The sequence below is a fragment of the Anser anser genome (assembly GCF_964211835.1).
Source record: "Anser anser genome assembly, chromosome: 1".
NCBI lineage: Eukaryota > Metazoa > Chordata > Aves > Anseriformes > Anatidae > Anser > Anser anser.
Genome location: NC_139720.1, coordinates 208,719,989 through 208,735,479, shown reverse-complemented (window position 1 = coordinate 208,735,479; position 15,491 = coordinate 208,719,989). Strand labels below are relative to the sequence as shown.

The 15,491-nt window shown below is 43.3% G+C and overlaps 1 protein-coding gene across 6 annotated transcripts in view; it reads right to left on the bottom strand.

Annotated features, from left to right (window-relative positions):
- Window positions 1-15,491, bottom strand: part of TENM4 (teneurin transmembrane protein 4) — a 1,267,116-nt gene that overhangs the window by 54,443 nt on the left and 1,197,182 nt on the right. For all 6 annotated transcript variants that reach the window (XM_083820251.1, XM_083820252.1, XM_083820255.1 and 3 more), the window contains 3 exons: window positions 14,307-14,556; window positions 11,599-11,619; window positions 4,222-4,454 (listed from right to left, as the gene is read on the bottom strand). In XM_083820251.1, the coding sequence (XP_083676377.1) occupies window positions 4,222-4,454; window positions 11,599-11,619; window positions 14,307-14,556 (504 nt within the window). The remainder of the gene's footprint in view (window positions 1-4,221; window positions 4,455-11,598; window positions 11,620-14,306; window positions 14,557-15,491) is intronic.

The window sequence follows — 15,491 nt, the reverse complement described above, 5'->3', positions numbered from 1 at the left end:
GACCAGAGTGTTAGCAGGGAAAGGTCACTGTTGTTGCCCCTTTCCCTATGTGTCTTTTCTGGCCACAGCTGGAGACAAGATATTTTGTTCAATCAGCCTCTGGTCCTCCCTGAAATAGCCCTTACATTATTATTTGATGATACAAATTCTAAGTGCTTGTGGAAGGCTGAGTTTCTTCTTATAATTCTGTCAAACCCGAGAACACTTAGCGAACAACTGAGATTTTGTTTACACATTCAGCAGGACGCAGCGAAGGAAGCAATCTGTCCCCAAATCAATTACTGCATTTTGCATTGTTTTTGTGGTGCTAAATGAATGAGACACCCCTGGCCCCAGCCCTGTCCTTTCTGAAACCATCTTCCTATTGTATAGACTTGTCACTGCCGTCTCTCTTAATTGCAGGCTCCTTGGTAATTTCTCTGCCACAACATTTTTTTCCCAAGGAGAACCACTGGTGAGTACTCAGATGAAAACAAATGCTCTGACAAGCTGGAGTTTTAATTTTTCTTTAGATTGCTTGTAGAAGGCGATCGTTATTAGCAGATGATAATTAGAAAGTGGTAACACTTTAATTTGCAAGGATGCATTGAAATTCGCTAGCGTCTGAAAGCTTTGCTGAGCTCTGTGGCAAATGAACAGAGGGATCAGATTGGTTCCTAACAGCTATGATAAACACTGATCAAACAACTGCCCCCACTATTTCCTCTGTCGATCTACCTGTCCTGTATTTGTACAGCCTACCTTTATCAGAGAAGCCAAAGATAGGGGAAGAATGAAATTCCAGGGGTGGCTTTTATCCGTCCTAATGTCTTGTGTAAGCCAAAAAGGATTTCTCTCTCTCCAAGACAAGGACCTCTATCCAGAACACACTTTGGAGAAATTATCCCCTCTGAACTGGTGGGAGGCGAGGTGGGAACTGGAAGAGGTGACCAATGTTATGGGGAAAAGGCTCCTGCTCAGAAAGTGGAGAATCACTGTGAGCAGTGATATCTGGGGGGGCTGTGTCCCTTGGGCTCTGTCACCAGGAGTGCTTCCAGGGCACGTCCAGAGACTGGTTCGTACAACTCAGACGTGCACTGACACAGAACGAACCAGCCTTCAAGGTACAAGTTTCCTTCCACGGAAAGAAGAACCAAAAGTTCTACTTAGATCAGATCCTCGATTGGTCCAAGAGGCTGGAGGTAGGCAAAAGCCTATTTTGACACCCCGTGACTGATTCTCCAGTTTTTATGAACTGCTGTTTTTCACCTGGCAGGTTATATTCCTTCAGTATTTTCCAGAAAGCTGCAGATATCAGCTGATTAAAGCATTGTGAAAGTGGAGGCAAGACCTTGTTTCCTTACACCTTTTGAACAAGCTGCAAAGATGTTCTTAAAATACATGGTAATTATCATCAGTTAAAAATTAACTGTAGCCTTTAAAAGTAGAGTCCCATGAAGAGTAGTGATTCTTAAAGAGATGAACTTTCCGAGTCCCGCCCTGGCCAGCTGATATTTCTATAGCTGCAGAATCATTTTCTAATTTCCTCTGGCCCTTCACTTTCCCTGCCAAGAGAGGGGAGCAGAGGGTAGCCTGAGGACTACTGGCTACTTGTGCAATAGCTCATTTTTATTTTGAACTATTATGCAATACCGTCGCACCAAGAAAGAGCAATTGCTGGATGTTTCTGCTAGGATGCACGGTGTAAACAATGCTGACATTACATCGTTAGTGTGAGTTTTCACTGTTAATCATTTACTGAGGTGAATGGGAAGGGACTCGCACCTGCCAAAGCTTTTGTCTCAGCAGACTGCAGACTCAGGCTAGAACCAGATCAGGGTATGCTGTTTGCGAGCTTTCCATCAGGGGTGTGGGCTCTTGGATTATTATTTTCTTGTTGCCATATTGCTTCCTGTCATTTCCTCTTTCACTCTCAATTTACTTCTGTTCTGTGAAATTCCTGAGCGATGAGGAACGAATGCATGCGTTTTGCCGCGGTATGATAGAGGTGGAAGAACAGCCTCCTGAGAGCCTGAATTGCCAACAAGAAGGATTTCAGCGCTGAAAGCTTTGAACTCCAGAGCTCTGTTTCCCATAGTGAATGCAGAAACATAATTCAGCTAAACCTTGCAACCTCCACCTGTGTAGGGAAATGAATAATATTCCTCTTATCTTGTACAAGGGAGAATGGAGGTCCAAAAAAAATTTTTTTTTGGACTGGTCGAACATCAAAGTGGTATAGAAAATTGGATTACGGATTTCTGGATTCCCTGATCTCATGACTCATCTGCTAGCCTGTCTGAATCTCTCTGCCCTAGTCACTTAATTTTCTTTTCACTCAGCCCTCTCATTTCAACGAGACAATTTCTACTCTGCCCACAGGTAGCCATTCCCTTTCTACATCTGTGCCTCTGGCAATACTTCATCCCAGTATAATGGTCACCTCATGGGAGTCTGGAGTGCCTGGAACCCATGTTGGGCCCTTTGAATGTTACGAGGGTAGCAGTTTGGCCTTGAGTGCTCTTTGGCACAGAGCAGGTCTCCCAAGGTAATTTCTTCTGCATCCTGCCAGCAAACAACTAGCTCACATGTAACAACAACAACAAAAATCAGTAGAGCTGACACAAAAGGTCACTAAATCGGTTCGGATTTCTTGGATTCAGTAACCATAATGTCATCTCTATGTCAAGAAAAATAACTTCCCAAGAAAGAGAAACAAGAGCTCAGCTGCCTTCACCCTGACTGCTCTTTGGGAAGTAACTTATTAGAGGATCCCTGGGTTTTGCCGAGGAGCTGCTTTACAAAGAGCTTGGGATGGGCTTGGAAATCGCTGTGGTAAGGAAGGAGGGAGCTACCACTCCCAGATGCAACGAAAAAGGAAACCTACAGCACACTGATGCTCAAGCCAAGAACCTATAAATAACTCCCCACAATCCAAACAACTGGGCAAGAAGTTGCAGAGCACAGGAGGCAAAAACACCACATTTCTAGCACCATTTCTGCACGGGGGCTCTTCCCTCCTCTCTTCACAAACACTGCAGAAGGTGTGTGTACCAACAGTATCTTCCACCCCAGCTTTACACCCTCTGTGTGTTTTTTTTTTTTTTTCGTAGGAGCTGTGGACAGCTGGGAGGAACGACATCCTCCATATGCAGGGCTTGTTACCTTGAGATTGCCAGACTGAAGTCTTGGCTACACGCAGGACTGCATATGTTTGGCTAAACCTGTTTTGAACAATTTAGTTCACAGCCATGAAGGCTGTGTGATGCTTTTATTCTGATTTGGCTGTGCCTTTATCAAATATAAGTAAGCTAATCAGGAGAAAGGTGAAGTCATACTGAATTAGACAATTCCTATATCAAAATTAGCATCCACCCCGCTACAACATTTAAGTTAGATGCCACGGTGCCTCATGTCAATGTATAAACCTGAATTTTATGTATCTCTGAGCTATCTGCAGGTTTTGTTGGTATTTTACATATAGCAATGCTAATAGAGTTTGCTTTTTTTTTTTTTTAATGCCAAGAGAGCCTTAATGAACTGAACATAGGTGAATCCTACCGAGATTGGTAAGGACCAAACACTGCTATTTGGTAAGGAGCATAAGTAGTTAAGCGGGCATAAAATTGATGGGTGGATTTATTCTATTGCTCTTTGCACATGTGCCCATTGCTACACACCTCTGGTCTGGCACTTGTCCCAGCCACTCAGTGTGAAGACCAGGACGGTCTGAGAGTGAGGTGCATCTACAACTACCTGAAAGGAAGGGGTGGGGAGCTGGGGGTCGGCCTCTGCTCACAGGTAACCAGTGATAGGACCAGAGGGAACGGCCTCAAGTTGTGCCAGGGGAGGTTCGGGTTGGAAATGAGGGGACATTTCTTCTCAGAAAGAGCGGTCAGGCATTGGGACGAGTTGCCCAGGGAGGTGGTGGGGTCACCGTCCCTGGGGGTGTTCAAGGCAAGGTTGGACGTGGTGCTTAGGGACATGGTTTGGTGGGTGACACTGGTGGTAGGGGGACAGTTGGACCAGATTGTCTTGGAGGTCTTTTCCATCCTTAATGACTCTGTGATTCTATTTTTCCAAAGATGAGCCCTTAGGACATGCTTGTGGGTTGGCTTGGGAAGGCCTGCAAAGTCCTGGGTTATTTTCGGATAGGAAAGGAGAGCTGTCCCCAGCATTACTAAACAAGTCCCTTTCAAACAGATCCTGTTAAAAAAGCCTGTGGAGAAGAAGCAGTCTCACCCCTGGGATTTGTAAGGGTAGCGTCGGTGCCTTTGCCTCCATCTCCGCAGCGGGTGTCGTCGAACGGAAGGCACTGATCTCCGGTTCCAGCCAACACCTCTGAATTCTTCACAATGTCCTTCACTGATGTGGTTGACTTGATTTTGTAGATACGTCGGCTGTTGGTGTCAGAGAGGTAGATGGAGCCGGTGATTGGATCTGTGGTCAAGTAATACTTATGAGCTGGGCTGTGGCTGAAAAACAAGGGTATAACGTTATTATTATTATTATCATTTGGATGATTTGTTTCCTTACACCAACAAGCAATATAAGAACTTCAGAGAAGAAAAATGCACAGGGCAGACAGACTGGGAAAGTGCAGCAGTGCTGTATTTGCAGTCTCAGTAGAGACGTGTTAACACAGCAGGTTTCTGAGCTATGTCTGTTACCAGTCGCTGTGCGGGGAGTGCTCTCTGGCATGGAGGCCAGCTGCCAAAGGAAAGGGCTCGCTGGCCAAACTCATGCCAGGAACTACTACAGCTTGAGTTCCAATGTCTGGGATTAATTTATTTAACATGGACATAGCCCTGAAACTGGTGTTAGTGCAGTGCCAGACAGTGAAGGGAAAGCACAGGACACTAGACCTAGAAAACAAAGTGAAAAATAAATACAGCTGGCCTCCCGAGAAGGACCCCAGGACAAAAACCCCAAAGCAAACCAAGTGTAAAGCCCTTGAAGATGTACTCTTGAAGATCACTGCACTGGGGCTCAGCTGGTGTTTCTGTGTATAAATCCCACTGACTTCAGCAAAGACCCCAGAGTCCTATCCTGTCCTGGTGGAGATAAAATGTTTGCTGCCACTGGATTCAGCTGGGTCTCAGTGAAGACAGAAACAAAACGGTCCTTGGAGCATCACGCTTTGCCCTAAGTAACAACATGAACTAGGAGAAGGTCTGAGCGATCTGAACGTCAGTCCCCTGTTAAACCTCGTTATCTCACTGCTTCCTTGAACCCAAGAAAGGGTGGCTGATAAAATGGTGTGAGCAGACAGAAAGGTATTTTTTTAGTTCCCTGGCCACGGCACTAAGTGAGCCGAAGACTGGAGAAATGGATAAACCAGCATCTGTTTTAGCAACAACAACCTGATGAATTTAGACACAATTTTAAGAATCTTTCTTTGAAGGATTCTATCTCTGGCTTGGTAAGTCTTTATTTTCTTGAAATTAAGTGTGTACTACCAGCATGTATCGAGCTGCATCTGCTCTAAGCCTGAAACTAACAGATGAAACGTGTGGCACCTGGTGCCTGAAAACAGAGCTCCTTCCTTCTAAGAAAGGCTAAGTCATAATTAGAAGGAGTATGAAAAATTCTCTCCTTTTCTACAGAACACCTCAAAAATGTCCAAACCCATCAGCTAACTAGAATTCATAATAAATGTACGGGCCATAGTTCAACGTTTTGCACTTAGTGCAATGTTCCAGGAGAAGCTGCTTAGAAAGCCAAATGTCAATCACAGTTAACTCTGTCCCTTGTATTAAGAAATTTCCTCCCTCCTTCAACCTTTATGTTAGGAAAATTAACCCCTCTTCAGGCACATAAAACCCACTGAATTATTGTCAGGTTTAAAAAGCCATAAGTTGGTTCTTCATTCAAATCACTTAATACTTTGGAGGGAAAAAAGGAAAAAAAAAACCACCTTTCTGATTTATTCTAGAATATCCCCTGTGATTTATCCTATTAAAGTCTGAACAGATTTCATCTCCACAAATGACACTGATTCTTGCTAAATAAAATGCTCTGACCTTCAAGACAGCTCCAGCCTGACAGTTCAGTCTCCATCTGTATTCCCTCCCAATGACAGCAGGCTGGGAGGGCATTATTTCATTTACCTGCGTGTCACTCACACGAAGCAAGTGGCTTCAGCCCTGGTGGAAGAAGTTCCCGGTGGGAATCCATCCTCCATCCTGATCCTCGCATTTTCCACTGACTGTCCTAACAATGCTCAGCTGAATGTCATCAGCCAGCTTTGGAGCTGTTCCTAATCTCTGTTTTGCACAGGAGGTGGACAAAAGGAGGACGTTTTTAATGGCACTTTGCAATTCTTTAGCATCTTGGAAAGCGCAGATAGCTCTTGCTGAGTCTTACAACAGGCCATTTGAGGATGGGTAAAATCAAATGATTTCTCCAAGATGGAAAAAAATGGTTGCAGAACTACAGGTTCCTGCTTCCCCCTCCCAGCACTATCATTGTAATTTATTTTTGGATTTCACAGCCTCACTCTGGTGGACTTTTTACTGATTACAACCTGTGAAAGAGCGAGATCTTAAACTTTTTCCTAATTCCAGCTCTTGTGCAGAATGAGCGCTGAAGTGAATACTGGTTTCCTTTAACCACTGATCAGAGAACCAGGTAAAAGTGAAATAACCATCCAGCAGAAAAGCTCAATGGTCCTTCCTACCTGAATTAAGTAAAAAACTGTTGCATTAACCTAATACTTGGAGTAGATGCTGGTAACCCAAGGTGAGTTTTATTAATGAGGTCCTGAAAATAGGCTCCTCAAAAAAGTTAGGGGTGAATTCACAGTTCGCATCATTATGCATTTATGATTAAAAAATGAGCTCTGAGTGGTTATTTATTTAATCCTTTGCACAGCTGGATACTACAGAGACACACACATCTTTACTAGCAAATGTACCTTGGAAGAGGTGGAGAGAGAAACTTCTGTTTATTAAACTACTTATGGGACAGTAATAATCTTGGGTCACTTAAAACCTATTCTGGATTTCAGCCGGTGAGCTGATAGTGAAATCCTATGGCATGATTACCTTTCTATATCTAATGTTATTAACGGTACAGGCAGCCCCAACACAAGCTCTGCCTTTTCAGCTGTGTGAGCAATAGCAAGCACTAACTCGTTTTTATCAACTAGACTTATTTTTACTAGCATGGCTTATCATGGTCTCCTACACACTGCTCCGTGCATAGGGCTTTTGTGTGTGGGAAGGCTTCCTTGGATGGCTTACGTGATGGAGTATTTAAGCTGGAGTGCTTTGGAGCAGGGCTGCTCAAATGCAAACTGTTAAAAAATGAACAAGCTGCAGTTTTACCCCACCAGCTTTGGCCAACAGTTTTCACCACTGTACAGGGAAGGTGTCGTGTTCTGCCCTCGCATGAACCGCGAAGCGTTAGATGCTGGAGCTTTTGTTTAACACTTTGAGATCCTTCAGGATGAGAGATGCTAAATAAACATTCTGTGAAAGTACTGTAAAAAAAAAATAAAAATCTGTAAAAGTTCCCAACCTGCTTCCCTTCATCTGTGATAACGCATGAGCTCTGGAGCCAGGAACACGGAGGCTTTGCTTTTTATTTAAAGTCACAATCAGAAGGCAAATCCAAGGGGCAAATTGGACTGAACTGAGCAACAACTGAAATAAATCTGCCTGGGGCAAAGCAGAGAAGATTTTTGGGTTTGTTTTCTTTTATCCCCTCTCATTGCTCAGTTAGATAAAGGAGCAAAACAAAAGACAGGATTTTTTACTGCTCAGAAGACAATCAGTTACAGTTTTTGTAGCCTTTGAGTATTTATCCCCCATATTGAGACTGCCACCACTGGAAACGGGCTGTGGAGGGAGAGAGCTGATTTCCTATTCAGATTGTTCCTTTTGCTATTAAGATTTTTTAGAAGAAACTCTGAGCACTGCATTGATATTTTAATTCCCCAGAGCAACAAAACAGGATGGGGATGCTGGGATGGGGTGGGCTGATCCCTTCCTGAAAACAGGCTCTTTAGTGGGTAATAGCAGGCACAATGGTGTAATCACTGGGAGCAGTCTCATAAGCAGAAGTTATGAGAAGTTAACCAAAGTTAAACGAAGGTGAAATGACTTTCCTATATACCTGGTGTGCTGAGAAAGCACAGGGAAATCTTTCAAATTCACAGTGACCCCAGTGGGTTGGGGTTGCATATAGGCTGTCCCATACATCTGCCTTGTCCCCTTCCTCTTTTCATTCTCATTCTTAGGACAGGATAGTGCCAGCACCATCTGGGAAAGCTCTGCAGATAGCTTAAGGGATTCTAACTCCATTTTAAAGTGCTTATGCCTTACATGATTCCTAGCAGACAGACAAGAGGAAGGAAAGTGATAAAATATGGGGTGAATAGGCAGACGTGGCACTCATCTGGATTGCTTCTGCAGTACAACGATAGGCGTAGAGCAAAGGTTGTCATTATTCCCTTGGGTGCAAAGTCCATGGTCTGCAGGAGCCTCCTGCTCCAACATGGGAAGCCAGTCTCTAAGGAATAAAGCTGGGAAAAAGGACATGGTCCCTGGATTGAGCAGGTTACCTACATCAGCACAGCAGACTGCACCTTTTTGCTGGTTTCTGTTCATCCCCCTGAGCTTCAGATGTCTCCAAGGCAGATGCTTACATACAAACCGTCTGCCTTAACTCCTTTTACAGCTGATGGAGAGAAATAGCAACTTTTGAGGTGTGATTCATCTGACATTTTCACCGTTTGTGTTACGAGACGACCTGCATCTTAGTTTTTCAGATGCGAGGCCATCTCCCACCTCCTCTAAATGACAACTGCTGCTCATGGCAGCAACGTGGCTCTGAGGTCACCTGAGAGGAGCAGTCACAACACCCAAGTTAGTTATCCATAACAGCTGATCCGAATACAGCCTTGGTGCTTTTTTGGATCTGATGCCTCCGTTTCAAGCACATGAAATCACCTCCGTAAAACTTTCTGTGCTAGCTGCCCTCTTCCCCTCTGAGCCTCGCTGGCCACATGCGTTTGCTGGTGACTAAAGAACTGCTGAATTCCTGCAGCCAAGAGTTTTTGTTCAGAGGGGCTGTTTCCATGGCTCCATGCTAAGCACCCTGCAGCTCGCAAACAGAGGATTTTATTATAGCTTGTGTGAGGTACTGGTCTTTTTTCTTTTTTTCCTTTTTTTTTTTTTCTTTCCCTGGGTGACATTCAATAGATTAGCACATAAGGAGGCCACACAGTGCAGTGAGCTGAATTTACACTTGGCCTTTTAGTGTTTTCAGTTTGCGTGCGATGCCCAAAGCTCTTCTGGTGTCGCAGGCTGGATAATAAAACTTCACAGCAATGCTGTAAGCCAGCCCATGGACTGCAAAGGACTTTTGATCTGAACCTAGGGCAGTTTTCTCAGGCGTCTCTTTTTGCCACTAATTGTAGCTTCGTCTCTCTGAGGTATGGATGGAAACAAGAAAGGAAGGATATGTTTAAGTGTGGCCACTTTTTGCACATCTGCAAGACAGAAATGCTTCACTGCCCTCCATGTTTCTGCAGAGAAAAGGTAATGCCAATTAACTGCAAATTGTTATAGCCATGCTTGGAAAAGGTCTTTAGCTTCTGTTGGCCCATCAAGACAGGTCCATACACATAGCCATAGGGGAATAAGTTCATATTCATCTATTATTGAATGACAAATGGGGGAAAAATTGGGATGCATTGCTATTTCACGATGATTTCTGGGTTAGCTGATGTTTCTGTGTTGGCCCACAGCCTTTCTGGCTGTTATAGAGATGGATCTCAGCTACCTATGCCATGTTGTAGAGCTAAGCCTCTTGGTCGGTAGCTCTAGCACCTCTGGAGAACAAGCTCCAGAGATCCTTCTCCCTGAAACAAGGAAGCTTTTGCATATGGATCGCAGCTTTTCCAACCCACTGAGGTTTGCTCCTGTGGATCTCACCCATTGCAATTATTGTCTGCCAATGATGTCAAGGTTAGGGCCCTCTGGAGCTCAAAGCTAGGACTACACCCACTCATTTCTTCGTGGCTCAGGGATGAAGAGGCTTCCTAACATGACGTGCTATGGCAAATGACACAGAGCAGCTGCTAACTCACGTGGATGACTCTCTTAATGTAGTCTCAGAAGGGAATACACGATCTAGAGCTCCTCATCTCTTCCTCCGCCCTTACTGGTTCCCTTTAGACTGCATTGGAATAGGAATGCCTTGGCTTGATGTCATTTCATTTCTTATTTTTCAGGAATTGCCTACAGGCTGAAGCCCTGCCAACTTCGTATAGCTCTGGTGGCATCTGCAGCATTTGCGGCCAGTCCATATATCTTGACTCAGTGATTGTCTTCATATAATAAAAACGCTTCTTGTAACAGCTCTTCAGCTGCTGCCCTTCACTGTCAAAGCAGGTGCACTTTAGTGGCTGTGTATTTCTAGGTCATTAAGGATACAACCTGGCTGTTCCAAAGAGAAATGAGTTTTTCTGTTGCCTTCGAATGATGTGAAAGAGAAGCTGGGGTCTGGAACTCAGCCTGATGAAGACAGTCAGTGCAAAGGTCTTGTGTACCAACCTCCCAGCCCAACTAATAGACCCCTTGGGCCAGTTCATTATACAGGGGAAGCTCAGCCTTTCATTAATGTTTTGGCAATAAGACAAAAAAACACTTTCTACTCTATTGCATTTCCAGGCATGCAGATAAAATGAACATTTCTGGTTTTGCACAGCCTCTATAAAATCAAAGAAACAGTAAATAAAAAGCACGTAGCACAAAAAATCCCCAATCCCAAATGCAAAAAGAAAACTAAACCAAAAAAAATATCCCAACTCCACAGTCTAAGCTTCTAATTTAGAAAGCATCTGGGGAGAAGGATGGGAAACTTGTCAGAGCCAGAGAAGTCCTTGCAAACACAGGCAGTGACAGGAGGTTGACATCTTCCTGAATGCAACTGATTGGATCAAACCCACTGCAACTCCAGTGAACTCGAGTGACAAATATTCTTAGTGACAACGCTCCAATTTAGGAGTCTGTCTTTAATGTTGTTTTCTTGTCATTACTCTTTTTCTTTTTTATTGCATTTCCTGGCTAAGGTTCCGAGTTGCGCTACCTCCTATCTGAGCCTGACACACTTTCACAAAATGCAAAGGCTCTCTGTGAAGAGCGCAAGCTGACAGAGTTACAAAACCTTACTTCGCTAGATGAGTGATGCCAGGGTACTTCTGGCCCTTCATTTTGTCCATTGCACTCCCCAAAACTCAAAGGGAAGACACTTCACCCTATTAAGATTATTTCTCCATCAAAGTTCTCCAAGCGACCTGTATCCTGGCGGTGCCTTCTCTTTACTTGCTGAATTCCCACCTGCTTTTCCTTCCACCCTCCTCCTCCTGTTACCCTGCTTCTTGTGTCTGTATTTCCTCTGTCTGCAACTGCAACCGATCCTGCAGAAGTCTGTGTGATTCTGCTCTGTGATTAATGGCTTCCCATTCTGATGACTGATCGCCTACGCCAGTTTTAATCACACCAGCTTCATTTCCTCTTGAATCATCTGGAAATGGCACTCATGGCTTACTGTGTAACAACATGCAACAAGACAGGGAGCGGCATAAGAATTCTCCACTGGTTGGCTTACCTATGTCTGAAATCTTTATTTCTGACAGAAGACAGGAAAGCAGGGAATAGAAGAAAGAATGAGGTGTTAGCGGCTCAGTTTGAAGCATTATTAGCAGATTGAAAACTTGACAGTAACTGTATCATACAATGCAATAATAAATAAAGACTTAGCTGGAATGACACTGATATATTTTATATTGGATATTACTTGTCAGCGAGCTCACTTATGTATCGCTGCATATCACAAAGGAAGTGCGATCTCACCTGCTTGGAGTTATCCACTTATGCAAAAGATAGGACCAGGCAGACTTTATCATACAGAGCAGTGCCGAGCTAAATATATGTAGATGCAGATATCTTCACAGCTTTTTTCACTATCCTCAAAGCAATACCTTGTGATTTACAAAGATAACTTTACAGTTGCATAGTTGTGGGTGGCAGTTCATTGCTGTAAACTCATGAACTCCAGCCCAGAAGACTGAAATTATGCCGAGCTGGACGGTTTTCATGGGGCTGGTTATAACCATGCTGCAGTTATCTGTGACCCACAATGCATTTGCTTTCCTCTCTGCAACAGAACACTACACTCTAAAAAAAAAAAAAAAAAAAAAAAAAAAGGAAAAAAAATCCAAACCCAAAGCCAAATCATGAGGGTGTTAATCTCTGCAGAGATGCTGATTTGAGAAGACACAAGCAAACTCCATTTAGTACAAAAGCAATGGCTTTCCTCCCCAGCTTTTAGTCAGCCTGCATCTGAACTCACTTACTTTATAGCACACCAAAGTGAAGAAATGTTTATTAGATCCAGTAACCTAAGTGTTTGCACAGATGAAGCAGCAATCGTTCCAGCAGATTTAAATCTGGAGTAAATTTAACTTTGTGGCTCTACGCAAAAGCAAGCAAGGCCACTCTGTCAAGGCTTCCAATTTTCTCTTTTCCAGTCAGGAAATACTCTGCAAAACCTCCGCTGGGTCTGGTATTTCCACTGACAATGAAACAGGGATCGGGTTTTCAAAATTGTACTTCAGGGAATGAGATATTAATCCCAGTGAGTTGCAGTGGGATTTGGGCCCCAAATCACCTGGGCTCTTCTAGAAATCTCACCTTTGGTCATTAAAATAACTTTCTGGCACTGGAAGAATATTATATTCTTTAATATGGACCAGCACAGAAGATTTATCCCATCTTCTTGCCTTATAAATACGAGAGAGATTATGTATTTGTATATCAAATAAATGAACAGCATGAATCAGCTTTTTGCTTATTTACTCAAAAGGTACTCCAGCCCTCTGGGATGTGACTGTACACATCATTGTGGGCTTCACACAATGAATCCTGAGTTTGTGGTCTTTCTGTGGGCAGAGCAAGACACCTATTCTGTAAGTGTCAGCCTTGAGATAGCTGTCTGGATTTTTTTTTCTCATATGCCATGATCTACAATGACAGTTCTGCATGCCAAATTAGGCCTTCAGCAAAGTCTTGTGGACCTAATGCCTATGGTGTGTTTGTAAATGAGGGACTAAAAGGATCTTAGAAACCAATTCTGCTGCAGTTCAGCCCTTCCATTTTCCACCTGTGGCCTTGTGGAGCAAATGCAAATACAAAATGCCGTATGGGATCCTGCTGCTCTAGTAAGCTGTAACGGGACCTCCCGCATGGCAGTCCTGGCAGAAATGGGGCCTTACTTTTGTCCCCAGAAGACAGGATGTTAAAACTGAGTACAGCGGGGAGATTCGTACTTTCTGGGAATTCTCTTTCAGGCCAGACCTTGAGAGCTAAATGGGAATGTGAACCTCCCTACAACGTTAACTTCATACTGAGATCTCAGAAATTTAGGCCAGGTCCTTCAAGCAGAGAGGTCTCATTCAGAAACACTGGTTTAACTCCAGTGATGTTCCTGGGGTGAGTCTCATCTGGCCACATGAAGGGTCCAGAAGCAGGCTGTGGTGCATCGAAGCAGGAAGTGTTTTTGTTGTGGAAATTTTGCAAATGAAAAATATCACCACTGATGTCAATATGAAATTTTGTTTCAGTCACAGTCTATTTAATTTCCTCAGAACTTGTGATAAATTTGAAATGTTCCTCCCCTTCCTTATTTTTAATGAATGTTCCTTAACAAGCCTCACTATTTCTCCTTATATAATTTTTTTCCTTTGTTATTTAGGGTAAAAGGAAATGCTTCACTCATTTTAAGATGATCCATCTATATTTTCACCCTGACACAGCTGTTCAGTTGGAGACTGCAGGGAACTGATACATGTTTGTCCCTCAAAAACAACTAAAAAAGCCCTGAATCTGTGACTCCCTGGGTGATCATCCTGTCTTAAGTATGAATGATCATCTGTCCTGATTAACCTCTACATATTGTCATCAGTGCTGTGTCCTTCCACGTTTAGGTTATCCCGGAGGCTGGTTGTTAATTTTAAGAATTCCCACTGGTCTCTAACTAGACTGAAGGGGAGACATTAACACAGTTTGATTCAGCAGCACAAAAATGTGACAATATTTTTGGTATATGACTCAATTCTGGAAGAAATCTTGCTAGGCTGATGTTTCTCTGGTGTAAGTCAAAATCAGCAGAGTTGCAGAAGAGGCAAATCTGGGCAGCTCTTTTTTTTTTTTTTCTGTTTTAGTGTTTTTTATTAAAGGTTTTGCTCATTTTGGGTACGCAAGATTTGTGCACAACTTAATGGCATAATTATAACAGCCACATGCAGCACAGGGTACCTTAACTCCAGTATGTTGGTGACATTGCCAGAGGGAAAGATTCTTCGGATGTAGTTGAAATCTCCGACGTAAAGACTTCCATCAGACCCACATGTTAGGGCAACAGGAGCCAGGAGTTTGTTCCCATCTGCAAGCCCATTGCAGCTTGGACAAGAAATGCTACGTCTACGGCCGTTGCCCATAATACTTCCAATTACAGGCGGCTGCTGGGAAATAAACTGGTTTTCCCCATTTCCTTTATGCAGGATGCCTAGAGAGAGAAAGGAGTAATAAGGAAATTAAGGGTAACACAATGGCACTGCTGGATGCCAGCTGGGGAAGCTATCAGGTGGCAAGGGGGTGTATCATCACATCATATTTTTTTGTGATGGTTTCAAGGAGGGCCCCCTTATCTGAAGTAAGCATTTTTTATACAGCCCCATTACATTTTTTGCAAAATAAAAGTATAGAGGGAGAACAAGACCGTCTTTACTTTTGAATGAAATACACTTTTCAGCATCTCATGAATTTTCACCTTCCTTTTCTGTCCCTCTTTGCTCTGTAATTTGCAGCCTACCAGGGAAAAAAAATCACATAGCTCATGAAAAGATAAGAGACAAAAAAACATGGTGCATTCTCTAGAGAAATGTTTCATCTGCAAAGCTCAGAGGAGCTCTGCTTATGTTCCTTATAAGTGTAGTGTTTTCAGCAGTGGTGTGGGATGAATTTAGATGTTTGCTCCCATACCACTGCTATCATTCAGAGAGAGACAGTGCTTCCATCTTTTGAATGTATTCAGTGGAGGCTCATCAGCCTCCAAACCTTCCTTATGCAGTCCTGAGCTCCCTTCAAGGACTCTGGCACCTTCCATTTTCCCTTATAACCCACAAAGCCTCTCATTTCTGCAAGTACATTTGCACGTTGCAGGATGTGTAGGGGTGGATTTACAATCAATGGAAGGTCCAATCTGAATTCACTCCCCTTATTTATTTAAGGAATATTTTCCTTGTTAATCACCTTCTTTTAAGACACTGCAAAGTTAGAGATGCCTACATGTTTCATGGACATTCATTTGCTTCACCATGGTCAGCTCCTCTTGGATTTACACACACAGCATTGCTCCTAAATGCAAGTTACTATAAATAATTTGTTGTTAGCATACGTGGTAGAGTACTTGTGTTGGTCAGGTTTCTATCCTTTCCGTTT